Genomic DNA, 16,759 nt, shown 5'->3' with positions numbered 1-16,759 from the left:
CACTAAAGCCAGCACAGGGCGCGGGCACAGGTACACCACGCAGCCAGCAGGCAAGGGGTTCTCCTGCAGCCGGGCAGATCACTTACCCCACGGGTTCCCATCACAAAGGGTCAGCCTCTGTGGGGTGCAAGCCATGATTTAGTGCTTGGCCGCAGGAAAAGGGGCTACCCGCCATCAAGAAGAGTGCCGACCCCACCTCACACGCACAGCCAAGCAGCGTCAGCCCGATCGAAGGCTACGTGTGCACACAGAAGTCATGGGAACAGAAGAAAGTGGAAGGATCATAGAGGGAAGCCAACAAAAACTGCAGGTGAGTCAGGAAAGAGCTGATGCCACTGTGGAAAACAGCACCTCTGCTCAGCGAGCGTCAGGATGACTGGCACAGAACGTCATCACTGCGGATCTTACCAAATGCTCCGTGTTCTATCACCCTGAGCCTCAAAAGGTAGAGCCTGTTCTCTCGGGCCAACTAGAACTAGTTCTCTGAGCCCGGCACTAGTGGTGCAGAGTCCTGAGTCCTGTTATTTTTCCGTGAGCTCTCTGGGGCTGTGAAGGTGTCCTCCCTCCCCTACTGTCTCCGACACTCTTGCTGGCAGTCAGTGAGGAGCCCCTTAGTCACCAAGCACTGCTGCACCTCTGAGGTTGGCCCATCTGGACACTGGTGCTGTGTTCCGTGGGTGCCCATAGCCTGGGGAAAGGCCTGCAAGCCACAAGCTGCGTCTTCGGGACTCCTGGGGGAGGAAGGCCGCAAAATCTGTTGTTTCCTTTCAGTCTCTAAAAGCCAGTGCATATTTGGCCCTGACATTATATTTCCCCTTTAAGTTAATGCTTCTGTCTGGTTGCTTTTTCTGCATTGAAGATTATAATACATACTCACAGAATAGCACACCATTGCATTATAATACATAATTATGCAATTAACAATTTCATTTATAGTATAGTCATATGATGAAATACAATCATATTATGAAGTTATTAATCTGACTACAGAAGAATGATTGTATCAGTCAGATAGAACAGGCTGTGCTGCTGTAACAAACAATCCCAATGTCCCAAGGCTGGACACTGTGGTCGACCCCTACTGTCATCCCCGTCTGCCAGGTTGGCAGGAGCTTGGCTGCAACCAACAGAACGAGGCCACACACACAGGCTGGGTGCCACTCCTGCTGACACTGGACTGAAGGCACCATCCAGCTGGAGTCTCCCCAGAGCCCACCCTCCTGCAGCTCAGTTTCCTCACTGATTCTAGCCAACATGTGGACGGTTGCTCTCCCTCTCGAGTGCAAACAAGTCACAAGGTAGGCTCCGTACCTTTTCTTGTTGTTCCCTGATGCACCCCAGCAGCCCACAGAGGGCCAGAACAAGGCAGGCGCTCCGTAAGGCCTTTGGATGAAATCAAAGGCCGGGTCAAGACTCTCCCCTGGTCCCTCCCCTGGGCAGGCATTGCTGGCCTCTGCATCTGCTCTCCTGTCCTGGAGAGTGCCAGTTTCGCTTCTTGCTCACCCACGTCACTCAGTGTCCACTGTGGCCACTGCTCAGGGTGATGCACCAAGGGAACCAGAGGAACAGGAGGAACAGGACAGGAGAAGCCAGCCCTCAGGGAGCACCATCTACACAGCAGGGGAGAGGACGAGGGAGAAACAGGCCACAGGAACCCATGGTGATCAAGGAGGACTCTCCTCGGCACCAAGACTGGGCACAAGCTCTCAAGAGGCCAGGGATGACAGGCAAAATGGTGTCTGTCCCGTGGACCTGGAGAAGGACCTGCAAGTCCCAGAGGGGTGGTACCCCCTTGATAGCTGCCATAAGGGAACTGAGGGAAGGGGCTCAATCCAAAGAACGAAGCTGAGCCCAGGAGGTGGCATTGAGGGTACCCTCCATAGTGAGTTGGATCTGTCCCCACAAAGTCTGCAGGTGGCAGCCCTGGCCCACAGCACATCAGCACATGGCCTCGCTGGAAACAGTCTCAGGCAGATGTGGCTCCGTCAGATGATGTCAAGGGGCCACCCAAGGTGACTAATGACCTTATGAAGAGGGGAAATTGGGACACACACAGGGAGCAGGGATGTGCCACGTGGCAGTGAGGCAGACCCGGGACAGGGCACCCACCAGCAAGCAGCCGCAAGGCTTGCCAGTGCCCACCCAAGGGCAGGGAGGCCTGAGTGACCTCCTGGGAAGCCCAGCGGAGCCACAGCTGGGCGCATGCTCCTGGCCCAGAACTGCGCGACAATGAAGTTCTGTTGTGCAAGGCCCGGGCTGTGGCCCGGAGTTGTGGCCAGGGAACTGGCGCAGCTGCCTGCAGAAGGGGAGGCGGCCTCACAGAGCCACTGCCCCCCCAGCTGTGCCCCCACGCCCACAGGCGTCAGGACCCCAGAGCTCTCAGGAACCTGCGTCTCACACAGTGGTCCCCCTATCACTACCCAACAGAAAATGAAAAGGTTGCTAATGCCCAAGTAATTTTAACTGATTCATTGATCTGAGCACTTCTAAAGTAAGACGGTAAGTGTTCCTGCCTGGCTTTGAAGTGAGCGCGCAGCTCCGTCTCCCCTTCGGGTTGTTTTACAGCCATTAAGAATGTGCTCCTTTTATCTGGGGCCTTCAATTAATTGAATTTCAAAAAAAAATACTCTGAAATGTGTTTTATATAGAAATCGGCCGTCTCCTGGAGGACATTCCTGTGTGATCTGCTGCCACAGCAGTTAAGAGCAGGCGCTTTACACTGGTCACTGCTGCTGTGCCGCCGCCGACGGCTACTCTCAGGTCGAGCTTGGGATTGTGGACGTTCCCTCCAAGTCCGACTCTGGGAAGAAGACTTCAGTTTTTAGGGCTGCCTCCGGGTCACTGGCACACTTTCCCAAATGGCCCTAACGGGGACATGACAATGTTCACCAGGACAGCCACAGGCAAACACAGGCCAACGTGAACGTGTTCCTCAACTCCCCGGGCTCTCCTGGGGCCTTGCTGAAGGGAAGCTGACTTCACACAGACGTCCCCAAACCCTGGTGGGGACTGTGGGGACCAGGTCAAATGGCAGAACAGGGAGGGACCAGTCAGCAGAGAGCCCAGCCTGCATGCCATGCCAGGAGAGGCTGACCTCACGTCATCCCGGACGGCCCCTCTTCCCTCTGGTTCTTACACTGACACGTGGACAAGCCATTGGTGCATTTTGCGGGCAACTGCTGAGGGATGGGGCCCGAGAACAGGGTCCCAGAGAGCAGCAATGCCATTTCTCAGTTTCACCACAGGGAATATGTTTTTTCTTTGTGTAAATTCCAGACTGGAAACCAGTGAGCTTCCTCGAGTCAGGGCCCCTCCGTCTGTCACTTAATGCTTTTGGAGGTCACGCCTGTAGGATACCTTCTTACAATCTCTTCTCTTCCTAGCTATCAAGCTTTTCTCTGTTAATGCCAAGTCACAATGACATTCACGTTCCTGACCACGACATATGCTGCTGGCTTTTGGCACAGTTTGAAATCAGTCTCACGTGGCTGTCCTTCCCAGCCTAGACTTCTGGGATTCGAGGCTGTATTGGGCAAACATCTCAAATTCAAATGTACACACTACAGACATTGTTTGAATTAACAGCCTTTCATTGTTCATCAGTGAAACCGCCTTAAAATGTGTTGATGCAGCTCAGTACCATCCACAGTTCAAGGTATTCCTGCAGGAGGAGAAAGGGGCTGCGTCCTAGCCTTTGCTCCCTGGGACTCTTGCACCTTCAGACGGCGGCGGAGGAAGGCAGATGCAGAGCTGGGAGACTCACTCTCCGTGCCCTTGCGATCGCTGCAGCGGCCTCACGCCACTGACCCTGGCCAGGCTGCAGTTGCCACCTCTCCCCAAGGCCTCCCTGCTCAATACCCCAAGGACAGCACCAGTGCCCAGTGGGCCTTCCCAGGTTGCCCTCCTTGGACCAGTGGCCCCTCCTTGCCCTGGAGAAAGGCCTTTCTCCTCTGGGCCTGGGGAGTGAGGGGCAGAAGGACCAGGTCGTGGCCCTTCAGTGTCAGGGCCTCAGTAAACGCCAGCAGAGTGGCTCAGCCCGCAGATGCCTGTGCGTGTTGCAGCAACATCCAGGTGAGGAGAGGAGGCAGCGCACGGCCAAGCCCCAAGGGCATGGAGACTTTCATTTCGGATCTCACCCTGGCAGCTGTGCCAGCAGAGGAGACAAAGGAGGGATTGAAAAAGGATCCAAGGGGGCACGGCAGTGGAGCGGCCTGGGGCCCTGCTGGCTGCTCAGGCACGTGCCGGGGCCTGCCCGCCAACCAGCCCAAGGACTGCTCTCCTGCAGAGGTGGTCGAGGCTGCAGGCCCACATCTGGACTGACCACCCACTCTGAAGTCAGATAGGGACTTTCCCCTGGTCAAGACCTGGGCATTTCCACCATTTCCTCAGAGTGCCAAGGCAGAAGGCCCTGACACACAGCAAGAGGACTCAGGGCAGCTTATCCAGCAGTTTATCAGCAGGTCAAGGGATGAGGGCAGCAAGTAGAAGGTGGCTCATGCCATGATCACTTGGGTCAGAAACACCAGGGTGAGGCCAGGCCTGGCAGCCGACGAAGCTCTCTGAAGACAAATGCCTGAGTAGCAGAGGACTCTGCCTGCCCTCCTGCAGGGGACGCCCAGTGGTGCCTGGGTCCTGGAGATCTCAGCAGGGATGGCTCCAGGCCGCCAGTGACCTTCCTTGTGGGCCTGGGTGCTTTTCAGTTGTCGTTGCTGTCGCTAGCGACGGTCCCAGTGAACATGAAGTGAGTTCAAGGAAATCAGGGGTGCAGACACACGCATGCTGAAAGAATCTCTGGCCCGCACCAGCTCGCAGAGGTGTGCCTGTGCCTGTCGCTGCTGACCTGAGAACCATGCAGAGAGCCCCGTCCCTCTGGGCATCAGGCCAGCTAGACAGAGCTAGAACCAGAGCAAGCCCCCTTTTTTTCTGGGGCCAAGCTGCTCTTTCTCCACTTCCTTCCGTTGGAGTCAAAAGAGCCCCTGACCCCTTTCCAGAAGGACATTTCCACCTATCCCTATGGAAAGGGAGCCCAAGCTCATCTGCCTCCCAGACTTCAAAGCAAGCAGAGGGCAAGCCCGATTCCTGGGCCAGGGAGTGACCCTGCGTCTACATGACACACCCATCCAGGTGGATGCAGAGGCCCCGCTAGACCTGCATGTCTCTGGAGCAACCAGGAGACCGAAGCAGAGCCCTGCAGCGTGTGGCCCAGCTGTCCTGGGAGTTAGGGCTCAGCCTGGCTGGGCAACGTGGGCCCTCACCTCTGCCAGTGGAAAAGCTGGTAACTCGAGGCCTGCAGACAAAGACTGTCCCTGCGTGCTGCTGAAGTGAGCAGCTGCCGAGCTCTGGAGGGAGAAAAGAGAAAGGGGAAGCCTGCTCAGCTTCTTCAGAGTCTCTCTGTCCCCTGCTATGATGAGAAACGAGGTCGTGGTTCTTTGGAGTGAACATGACTGGCAGGGTGAAGGGAGAAAGGAAAAGGGCACCCACCATGCCAGAGATACCGACCTGTACATCAGGGTATGGGGCCCAGGTGGGGCCAGGATCCACGATTGGCCCAGCCTTGCCAGCACCTGGCAGAGTAACCCTCTAAGGGACTTAGCTGTCACCTGTCCATGAGCCCAGAGGCTATATAATTCTCCAGTCCCTTCCTGCTCTGGCCTGGGCAGGTGGTACCCTGCCACCCCGCTTCCCCCTGTGCTAGCCACAGCTTCCCAAGCAGCAGCTCCACGGGTGGACAAACACTCCTGTGTCCATTCTTCAGGGGAGAGAGGCTGGAGGGGGTGAGGGATCTGGACCTGGGCCCACCTCCCCTGCCTTGGGCTCCATGCAGAAGCCAAAGGCTGACTATCCTGATGCTCATCCCCAGGCCAGAGGGCCAGCCTTCCTGGCTCTGAATGTTGGTAAGCAAAACTCCCTCCCTGAGACAGTGGCCTTGTCTTGCGTACATGGGCCCCAAACAATTTCTATGATTTGGACCATTTACCCCCACTTGCCCAAGTCCCTGGTCAGGCCTGCAGTCAGAAAAACTTGGGACCAGCGTGGACACCAAGCATAAAACCCAGGATTTGTCTTGCTCAGTATGACAGAATGGGGGATGGGCAGGGAAAGTGGGGGAGGGCCTGAAAACCTAGCCTAATCCCAGGAATGGCCCCACAGGGCAGGTTACTGCGACCTGGGGGCTCCTCCGGCTCAAAACCAGAGACAGTGTCTCCGGAAGAAGAGTGGCCCCTGAGGGCGCGGAGCCCAGACCGCTGGAGCCGCACAAGAGGCCCAGCATTTGGCAGAACCCGGGTCGCGCGCCTTTCTGCTGTCCTGTTATGGTTGGGGAGTCCTCGTCAGGGCCTGACGTCCTCGCCCAAGCAGCCCCCAATGGCCCTGCCTGTACCCTCGGGCGCCCCTCATCCCACCCCACACCCCGCACACCCAGCTCGCCAGCAGGGTGGAGAAGAAAGTTGGCAAGAGCTCGGCGCCCGCGGGGGAAAGCGTTAATGGGCGGCCGGGTGGGAGCAGCTCGCTCGCTTGCCCACGTCACGCCGGTGCGGGCTCGGCTGACGACCGCGGCGCCTGGGGACGCCGGGCGCGCTCCGCTCGCCAGGTGCTCCGCCTGGAAATGTCTCCATTAGTTGTCGCCTGCTCCTCGCCGGAGCGCGCGCGCCGAGCGGCCCGCGCAAGAGTCCTCGCGGGCGGCCGAGAGTGGCCCAGAGCCACCGCAGGTAGGCGAGGTCCCCGCGCCCGCCCCCGCCCCCGCCCCGGGTTCCGAGACCCCTCCCCCCTTCCGAGGAGGCGGAGGCTCCGCGCGGCCGCCGAGGGGCGCGGGCGGCGGCGGCGGCGGCGGCGACTCCCCGGTGTGTCCTGGGCTGCGCCTTGCTCCCCGCGGCCCTGGCGCCCCAGCGGCGCGGGCGGGCGCTTCCCCAGCGCAGGTAGGGAGTGGGCTCGGCCGCACAAACTTTAAAAGGATCTCTCTTGCGCCGGAGGGGACAAAGTTTACTGCGTTGCCGATGGGGTCTCGGGAGGCCGCGGCGTTTGCTGCAAGTTTCGGGAAGCGGGGTGAGGGAACCGAGGCGGTTCTCGGAGTGCGGGGTGTGGGACGCTGGGGACCTCGCGGGACGTAGGGCCGCGCGGGATGGCACGGCCTGCCGTCTGGACGCCGGCACTGCGCTCCTTCCTGCTTCTGGCAGCGCCCATCTAGCTGGCCCGAGGAGCGCAGCGGGAAAGCGGAGAGGGGGGCAGGAATGGAGGGGCGTTTGGGGAACGGGGAATTCAACGTGCGCCCCTACAGCTCGTGCGGCTGGCTTCGGGGGGTGCTCTTCGAAGTAGCGACCTGCCAAATTCGGCTTCGCCCTGGCTGCTTCACGAACTCCTAGATACCTTTCATCCCGCACCCCGCAAGCAGTGGGCGGGTGCAGCGCTCCGAGGGCTCGGCCTTGCCTCGGCCCTTCCTGGAGCTCTGCGCGCCACCTTCTTTTTCGGCTGGGGTCAACTTGGCTTCACTGGAAGGAGCTCCCGGCGGTCTCTCGGTGCTGGGAAGGGGTAGCCCGTGGGTTACTTCGGAGCACCGGGACTTGGTTGGCCCCAGGAAGGTCAGGGCCTGCCCTGTCTCCCCAGAGGCCTTCCCTGGTTCCAGCAACTAACATCAACCCAGAGCAAAACAGGGGCTCCATGGGCTCCTAATGTTCAGCATAACCTACCTCTGTCCCCTGGGAGGCCCACTGGGTGTGTGGGGGGACTCATCCCCAGCTCCTTTCCACCCCTCATGTCCTGCACACCGGTGTATTGTATCTGTCGACCCTCGAGGTTTTGAATTCAGCTCACTGCTTAGTGCAAGCTCATTTATCTGTTGACACCCTGAGGTCCTGAGACTCCTATCTGCTCTTAGACCAGGATCCGGTACCTCAGCTCAGGGCTTGGCCGGCCTTTTAGGAAGGACAACTGGACCACTGGTTATGTTTCTGGAACACGGATGGCCTGGAGAATGCACTCATTTGAGCAGGGCAGTCTCAGCCGGGGTGCGGGTTGTCAGCAGAATGTCGGGTTCCCTGGCCAGAGACCACCCTGCGATCGGGATTGGATAGCGGAGCCTGGTGAAGCCAGGCAAGGTCGGGAGAGTCTTCAGGCAGTTGCAAGCCCCTGGGTGTGGCTGGGCCGGCCCTCAGAGGCTGCCCAGGCCAGGGTCTGCTGGAAGTGGAGTATGGTGTGCAGCAGCCGGATGTGGAGTCGGAGGAGACAGGAATCTCAAAGGGGAAAGGGCGGAAGTGGGGGGACTGGAAGCGTCTGCTTACGCACCCAGGCTGTAAAACAATCAAGAGAACCCAGCGGCGAGGGTCGAAGAAAGCCATGAAACCCCTCCCCAGAGGCCCCCAAGGACGCGCTGCGCTGCCCCCGCCCACGCTCGGAGGGTGAGCGCATCTGCTCAGAAGATGAATGGCCGGTGTTCAGGGGCGTCGTTCCCCAAGAGCCGAGCTGCAGCCGACCGGTATCCCTAAAGGAAATGAGCCTGTCAGGCCTGGGTCGGCTGCTGCTGCGAACTGGAATTCCAGAGCGCAGGGCACGGACTGCTGAAGGGCTGAACGACCTCCCTGGCCGGCGGAGCGCTTACAGCCGCCTAGGCCTGACTGGGGAAGGAGGGAGCCTATGTCCACACGGAAGTCTTTCCCTCGCGACTCCTGCTCCGAAAGTCCTGAGCCCCAGCCGCCCTGCGCTCACTCCCCTCCCTGGCCCGACCTCATTATCGGGGAGAGTGAGTTGTTTGTAAACAATAAATAATGAAAAGTAGGAGGATGTTCTGCAAAAGCCTCAGCAAAGCCGGAAAATTGGAAGGAGTTGGGAGGAGGGAGGTGGGGGAGGGGAGGAGCAGGAGGAGGAAGAGCGAGAGAGAGACAGAGATTCGTTTCTACCCGAGAAGCCCCGGTGGCTAGTTTCTTATTATTTACAGGAAGGTGGTATTAGCAATTCAGGTGAGAAAGAAATAAACAGGCCTGCCACGAAATCAATACAGAATTCAAAAACAATTATTAATGTCATTTGACTCGTGTTCTTTATATATCTCTCCCGGCTACGGACGCTAAACTGTCTGAATAATTTGCATGGAGCGGCTATTCATTATTTTCGATGGTTTTCCTTTGCAAGCAGCTCGGACCTGGCCGGCTGCGGTCCAACGCGATCGGAGAACTCGTATTTTCATCTGTAAATTAAAGCAATTACGCAGCAGATATTATATGATGTGTACTGCGGTCTCCAGATAGTCATCAATCACCTTCAACAGAGCTGTCAGAGCGGCAGATTTCGTTTCTGGGAGCAGCCTTGCAGCTGGGGAGAGGGCGAGAACGTCACCATTAATTAGAGGGTGACCCTGGGGCGATTCACAGGTCTGAACCCAGGAATCTCTCGGAGCAAGTCTGCACAGCGCCGGGTGCAAGGCTTCACTCCCCCGTGACAGTGGGATGCCTGCCCGGTAGCGGTGTGGCAGAGCTGCAGGGGGCGAGGGTGGGCCCCGGAGGACGGCTGAGCCAAAGGCCAAGAGCGAGTTCCGGATGGCCCAGCGCCCCCTCACCTCTGGAACGCGGCCTCCACTTCGAACTCGGGACAGGGTCCTAAGGCCGGGACTGCCCTGGGAAGTCCTGCAGAAGTCCTGCAGTGGGCCCCCTCTCATAGCCACCGGTGCACCCCAGACAGAAAGCTGTGCAAAACAGACCGTGGTGCTGGGGAAGGGTGGGGCCGCTTCGGCCAGGCGCCCAAAGTCCCCTCCCCTGCAGCCAGCCCCGCCGCGTGCCTAAAGAAGAGAGCCTACCGGAGGTTGTCCCGGGGCTGAACGAGGAAACCTGTTCTTCAGAGTGCTCAGGGGCGTCTGGCAGTCCCTGGCTTAGCCGCGAGGGGCAGGGAGAGGCCGAAGGAGAGTGGCCCGCGGAAGAGGAGGGGGGGAATGGGGAGGGAGGTGAGGAGGGCAGCGGTGGGCTGAGCAAGAACTTGAATGACCCGAGTGGGGAAGAGGAGGGGCTTTTTCCGGGGGTGCTGGGCTCCCGGAGTGGCACCACCTAGGGACGCTGGCTCAGGGAGCCCCGCAGTACGTGGGCCACCCGTCCAAATCCGACACTGAGGCCCCAGGGACCCACACACCGGAGGGCATGTTGACCTCCAGATACGGGCACTCGTGTGGCCGCAGTTGATTCTTAAATTCCATTCGTGGCAGGGTTGGAACTTGTGCGTTCCTGACACCCGGTTACCCAGTGACAAGAAGCGCGCGGGGCCTCCGGAGCTCGGGTCCTTCCACCAGGGCGAGCGCGCAGCGAGGAAGCGCTGGCAGCTGCCGCCGAACCCGGCTAATTTTAACTGTTGATTACATCTTCACTGAAGACTCACCCGTGTGTCCCTTCATAGGGCTCATTTGTAATTGAGACTAATGATTACAGTGGGGTGGGAAGGAGGCAGATGCTCATTAATTAATTTCTAATTAAAAGTGCCTTCCGTCCTCCGGTGACTTAGGAGAAACACCGTTCGTCGGGCCGATATTGACTCCTTGAATAGAATTCATTTGTTAAAGCCCAATGGCCCTCTGCGCCGGCTCGCGCGGCCCCGACTGTCCCCGCCCCGCCGGCCAGCGGCCGAGTGACCTGCACGTCCGCGGCCAGACCCTGCTGCGCGGCGTGGGGCTGACGTCAGCGTCCTCCGACGCTTAAAGCTGCGCACATCTGACTTGGTTCCCGCGACGCGTTTTTGTTTTGTTTTGTTTTGCTCTTTTTTGCAAAATATGTATTCTGTCGCCGCTGTAAGGTTGGTCGGCCGCAGAGCCCTCCAGAGGCTCCGGATTTCGAAGCTAACAGAAACGCTGCCGCCACCGCCACTCACTTTCCCTCCCGATTAGAAAAGTTTGCGGAGCGTGCGGTTGTTTTAACCTGCTCTCCTGCTTCGCCCTCTCAGAGCCTAGGAGACTGCAGCCCGGGAGCAGTGGCCGAACCGCTCCGGCCCCGGCGCGCAGGATCCTTCCGGCCCCGCCTATCCGCCTTGGGCCGCGCCCGCCATGTCCTACCCGCAGTTTGGATACCCCTACTCCTCGGCTCCCCAGGTAAGGGGACCGCCTCCCGCGAGGACCTGGTAGGGCGGGCAGGACGCACCTCGTGTCCCTCTCTTCCCAGCTAGCAGGGCCTCTCGCGCCAGGCGGGTGGACGCCGAACCTCTGGGGCCGGCAGAGGGGCTGATAAGATCCAACGGGCGCATTGGAATCCATCTCTGTCCCACCCATCGGGCTCTGAGGCTGCGTCCAGAGGATCCCAGGGACCCGGGGTGAGGGATCACTTGGCATCAAACAAACATGAAGCGCGAAGCGCGAATACGGCCTCGCAAACCTGGGGAGGATGTGAACACCGGGCTGGGTCCCACGTGAACAGAGGAGGCTAGGCTCACGGGCTTCCAGGGAGGGATGCGGTGTCCCTCCCGACCCTGGGGAACTGGAGGTACACGGTGAAGGGGAGGCTCCCCACGCCTGGGTGCCGGCCCATCCCCGCGGCCCCTTTCTCCCCAGTTCCTGATGACCACCAACTCCCTGAGCACGTGCTGCGAGTCTGGCGGCCGCACGCTGGCTGACTCCGGGCCCGCAGCCTCAGCCCAAGCGCCCGTCTACTGCCCGGTCTACGAGAGCCGGCTGCTGGCCACTGCGCGCCACGAACTCAACTCGGCTGCAGCGCTCGGTGTCTACGGGGGTCCCTACGGCAGCTCGCAGGGCTATGGCAACTACGTGACCTACGGCTCAGAGGCGTCTGCCTTCTATTCGTTGGTAAGGGGGCATCCCAACCCTCCCCCGCCCGCCCCTACCCCTGGATTTGCCAAACCCACTCCCTCGTTCCAAGCCGTGAGTACTCTGGATCTCCCCAACTGTTGAGGGTTGACTTCGTCCAGCTGTGCTCCCTACCAAGTTCCTCGGAATAGGGAACAGCCCGTCGGGGTTCAGGTGCCCCGCGGGTGGCATCACAGTGTTTAATGCACTTATTGTTTTATGCTTTACCAGTGAATTCCAACAAGATCACTGGTTCTCCTCCTTTCCTCTTGCGGCCCCTCTCCCTCGTCTCCTGCCCCACCTTGCCCCTCCCGTTCCCCTCCTCCCCTCCCCTCTCCCGCCGGTCTTCTTTTTCTGGTTCACCTTCCTCCCGCTGCCCTCTCCGCCTCTCCGGTCCCCCCTCCTCCTCTTCCACACCCCTCCTCTGTTGTCCTGTTCCCCGCTCTTTTCTCTCCCCTTTCCCTCTTCCTTATCTTTCTCCTTTCTATCCCATTTCGCAAAACTCCAATTGACCCCTCTCCAGTGTGGGGACCGGGAGTATCATGGCCTGAGGGAGATCAGCCTCAGGGAGCGCCTGCTGCGGTGTGGTCGTGGGTGCGGGTGGGGGGTTGCCCAGGGATCTGCCTGGGGACCTAAGGAAAGGGCTGCAGCTGAGTGGTGTTTGGAAGCTGGGACCCCAGACTCATTTGCTCCTACAGAACAGCTTCGACTCCAAGGACGGGACAGGATCTGCGCATGCGGCCTTGCACCTGCTGCAGCTGCCGCCTACTACCCTTATGAGCCAGCTCTGGGCCAGTACCCCTACGACAGGTGAGGGACTGACAGGTGAGGGACCCGAACACCTGCCTTGGACTGTCAGCGTCACCGCCCCCACGCACCATGGCCACCATCCTGGGTAGTAAGGAGGCAGGTCAAGCAGGAGCCTGTACTGCTGGGAAGTAGGATTCGCCCAGCCTCCATCCCCAGCCTCCGTCCCCCACCCCCACTCACTCTGGCCTTTCGAGCTGTAGAGACTGCCAAAATCATACCACTGCTCTCGTTTCTGAGGACTTCGCATCTGGAAGGCCCAGTCCATTCGGGCAACTTCCTCGGGAGCCTCAGACACATCCCTGCACTCCATGAAGTACAGCCCTGGTAGTGTCCAAGCAGAACCCACTACCCCTGCAGAGGAAGCCATGATGGGGAGACCCTGCAGCTGGGTGACCATTAAAAATCGAACCCACCAAGGCAGCCGGCAGCTTTCTTCTGTTCCATGGTCTTTCTGTCCAGGGACCTTGCACATTAGGGTGTGGGGTGACATGCCTGCAATATGTTCTTGTGGTTGGGGATCAAAGAAACAGGAGTGAATCCCCGTCAAGGACCTCGAGGAAATATCTCTGGAGAGTGACAGAGGCCATGAACCTCTCCGATTGGGAATGAGCCAAGCTCCCAGTCAGAATAATGACATTCCTCTTCGACCTCCCCCCACATAAGGTGGCAAGGCTGTCCACAGGAGGACTGGGGCTTGGGGCCTATCTGTCTTCCCACAACACACCCAACCCCAACCCGCCTCGGGGGATAAAGCTCGTCCTAGCTTCCCTGGCGGCCCCGCCCCCAGACCCAGGGTGGGCCCAGCGCGGGGGCGAGCGGTGCCCCATTGTGAAGCCTGCCTTCAGGTACGGAACCATGGACAGCGGCACTCGGCGCAAGAACGCCACGCGCGAAACCACGAGCACGCTCAAGGCCTGGCTACAGGAACACCGCAAGAACCCCTACCCCACCAAGGGCGAGAAGATCATGCTGGCCATCATCACCAAGATGACCCTCACGCAGGTCTCCACCTGGTTCGCCAACGCGCGCAGGCGCCTCAAGAAGGAGAACAAGATGACGTGGCCGCCGCGGAACAAATGCGCAGAGGAGAAGCGGCCCTACGGGGAGGGCGAGGAGGAGGAGGTGGGCGAGGAGGAGGCACGGGAGGAGCCCCTCAAGAGCACCAAGGGCGAAGGTGAGTTGGGAAGGTGGCCCTGGGGTGCCCAGGCTTCCAGGGGACTTTTCCAGGGTTTTTACCACTAGAGACAAGCAGCCAGGCACAGAGGGTGTTTGAGCCAGGCAAACTCACAACCTCCCTGGACCTGGGTAGCAAATGAGTTCTGGGAAAGGACCCTGTGCATCTGGAGACTCTGGTGGTGCCCTCTGGACATACTTAAAGAAATCCAAAATCATGTTTTAAACTCTCTCTCTCTCTCTCTCTCTCTCACACACACACACACATACACACACACACACACACACAAATTTGGGGTGGAAATCTTCCTAGTCCCATGTATCACCAAACAGAGTCCTGGGCACCTTCAGAGGAGATGGAAAGACAGAGAAGGACCCCAGGCGTCTTCCTTTTTCAATACTGACTCTATAATGTGGCTTAGGAGAAGTGGGCAGCTGAGTGACCCGCCAAGCTGCCTTCCTCCACTGGCCTGTGTTCTTTCCTGGCAGAGACTGTCAGCAAAGAGGACAAGGAGCTAGAGCTTAGTGACCTGGACGACTTCGACCCACTTGAGGCAGAGACCCCAGAGTGTGAGCTGAAGGCACCCTTCCAGCCCCTGGACAGTAGCCTGGAGCATGTCCCTACTGCACCTGAAGGCCCTGGCACTGGAGGCAAGGAGGCCTCCGGCCCACTCCGGTGCCCTTACCCACAGATGGTGGAGCTGCCCTGGATGAGGACCTGGAGAGGGCGCGGAGCTGCCTCCGGAGCACAGTGGCCAGAGAGGAGCAACAGCCAGACACAGAGGGTGACCCGCAGGCCTCGAGGCCAAGCTGGGCTTTGCACCTGCTGGGACGCCAGTGGGTCTAGAAGCCAAGCCACGCATCTGGTCACTGGCCCACACGGCCACTGCTGCAGCAGCCACCGCCCTGAGCCAGACTGAGTTTCCGTCCTGCATGCCTCAAGCGTCAAGGTCCTGCTGCCCCTGCAGCCGCATCCTCCACACCCACCTCATCCTCCTCTATGGTCCCAGCCCCTCCAGGTGCCCTGGACAGGCACCAGGACTCCCCAGTAACCAGTCTTAGAAACTGGTGGACGGGGTCTTCCATGACCCCATCCTCAGGCACAGCACTTTGAACCAGGCCTGGGCCACCGCCAAGGGTGCCCTCCTGGATCCTGGGCCTCTGGGACGCTCGCTGGGGGCGGGTGCCAACATGCTAACAGCACCCCTGGCCCGCACCTTCCCCCCTGCTGCGCCCCATGATGCTCCTGCTGCAGGTGCTGCCAGGGAGCTGCTGGCCATGCCCAAGGCTGGAGGCAAGCCTTCTGCGCCTGATGCCACCTGCCCAGCACGACAGGGAGGGGAACCAGCGCTGCCCAGGAGGCCAGACTCTTTTTACTGAGTTTCCAAAGGAAGGCAAGAGTGTGGCCAAGCCAAGCTGCCGACACTGAGAAGGAGCATCTGAACTCGGTCTCCCCTAGGGCCACGGAGAAGCGTGTGCTGTCACCAAGGTCCCTGACCCACCTGGTCATGAGTCCACCAGAGCCATCCCCCGAACTCCGGACCCAGCAGGGAGAGCGCTCTCACAGCAGATGGGAGCACTCTTGAAGCATCAAGTTTACACGGGAAGTTACGTGGCGAGGGTATTGGGCTCTTAGGCTTGTCTTGTGTTGCTGTCTCCTCGGGTTGAGGCATGCCGGTATTCCTTCTGAATCTCAGCCTGCCCATCTTCTGACTTCATCCTCAGCACATAATGCTCACCAACAGCACTTCCACCAAGTTTACACTATTGCACATTCTTGACTCGATAAAATTATGTTTTTTAAAATGTATGTTCACACCAATAATTGCCTGCTTCAGAGAGAGGCTAATAAAACCAGTGATGGTGTTTGCATTGCAAGTGAACACATTTCAAAACCAGGGGCTTGAGAATCTGCAAGAGGAGGTGGTGCTGACACCCAAGGGAAGGAATTGGGTGGGGTGGGGTAGGGTGGGGTGGGGACCACCCAGATTCCACCTCCATAATGTCCTTGTCAACCCAAGACCCCACCTGGTCATGAGTCCACCAGAGTCCTCCACCAAAGCCATTGAACAAAGCAGATTCGCCGTGAACTTAGAGGCTTTTGCTGAACTCCTGTAGAAGTGGACAAGAGAGTCAAAACTTTCCACTCTTCCCTATTGCCAGACTCTGCAATTTTGAGCCAAAGGGGATTTCTTTGGATTAGAACAAATTTTAGACTTTTTAATTCCCATGGGTTAAGTCCTGGTGGAGGGGACAGCCTAGGAGCCTCCCTGCCCTGAGGCAGGGGGGTGTCTGTTCTGGCCTCAGCCCTTCCAAAAGGGAAGTCAATTGACCTCCCCAAGCCCACCTCACTCCCTGTAGAGAACTTTTCTTTTGGGAATTAGTTTCCACTGCTCCAGAGAAATCCCAGGCTTTCGGGAGGCGGGGCCAAAGGAAAGTTCTCCCCGGCAGGGTGAGCAGGGCTGGGCAGAACGGGAGGGAATTGAGAACTGGGAGCATGGGGGCAAGCCAGGCTTGGGGAGGTTCCTGGGCTGTGCAGACTTGGCTTCCGACAGGAGCCTGTTTCCAACCCCATATCCAGCAACTGTTCCAGCCTGGGGTCTCAATGATCCCTGGGGGCAGCAGGCATACCCCATAGGGGTCCCCCTCTGCTGGCTGGCCAGCAAGCCTTGTGCTCTGGGTCCTCATGGGCCACTTAAAAGTTCCAAATGTCCACTGGGAAGTCAGAGCTGCAAGCAAGGGAGCTCCTGAGGGGGGCCAGCCCAGCGGGTTGGGGGACAGGGCAAACGTGGCCTTTGTCCGGGACAGGACAGAACAGAAATGGACAGCATCCGAGCCAGCTGGAAGTGCGCAATCCAGGGCAGGCGGGCAGGCGGGCAGCCTGCCTTGGGGGACATCAGAGGGTCTGGGCTTTCTTCTGCAAGTCTGGGAACTGGGTGGGACCGGCCTGGGGCCTCCAGGTGCCCTTGCTTCTGCGTAAGGCCCCCGGCGGGCTGGGAGCTCTGGAAGACCCAC

The 16,759-nt window shown here is 59.1% G+C and overlaps 1 protein-coding gene and 1 long non-coding RNA gene across 3 annotated transcripts; one reads left to right on the top strand and one right to left on the bottom strand.

The window, feature by feature from the left end:
- Positions 1-8,984: 8,984 nt before the first annotated feature.
- On the bottom strand, positions 8,985-10,087 carry LOC124987068 (uncharacterized). 2 transcript variants are annotated; one of them, XR_007109134.1, is made up of 3 exons: positions 9,782-10,087; positions 9,545-9,670; positions 8,985-9,300 (listed from the first exon to the last, which is right to left on the bottom strand). It is a non-coding gene; the product is annotated as an uncharacterized LOC124987068 (long non-coding RNA). The 2 variants fall into 2 exon arrangements; XR_007109133.1 differs by lacking the exon at positions 9,545-9,670.
- A 626-nt stretch (positions 10,088-10,713) lies between these two features.
- Positions 10,714-15,609, top strand: Irx4 (iroquois homeobox 4). Its single transcript, XM_047555997.1, is given in 10 exon segments — positions 10,714-11,053; positions 11,510-11,761; positions 12,460-12,496; positions 12,499-12,571; positions 13,417-13,745; positions 14,234-14,419; positions 14,422-14,541; positions 14,544-14,680; positions 14,682-14,811; positions 14,814-15,609. Coding segments are annotated over 10 exon segments (1,620 nt in total). The 5' UTR covers positions 10,714-11,008; the 3' UTR covers positions 15,125-15,609.
- The last annotated feature ends 1,150 nt before the right edge of the window (positions 15,610-16,759 follow it).

This window comes from Sciurus carolinensis, chromosome 6 (assembly GCF_902686445.1).
Source record: "Sciurus carolinensis chromosome 6, mSciCar1.2, whole genome shotgun sequence".
In the NCBI taxonomy this organism is placed as follows: Eukaryota; Metazoa; Chordata; class Mammalia; order Rodentia; family Sciuridae; genus Sciurus; species Sciurus carolinensis.
The sequence above is the reverse complement of the archived record's forward strand: the minus strand, read 5'-3'. Positions and strand labels throughout refer to the sequence as shown.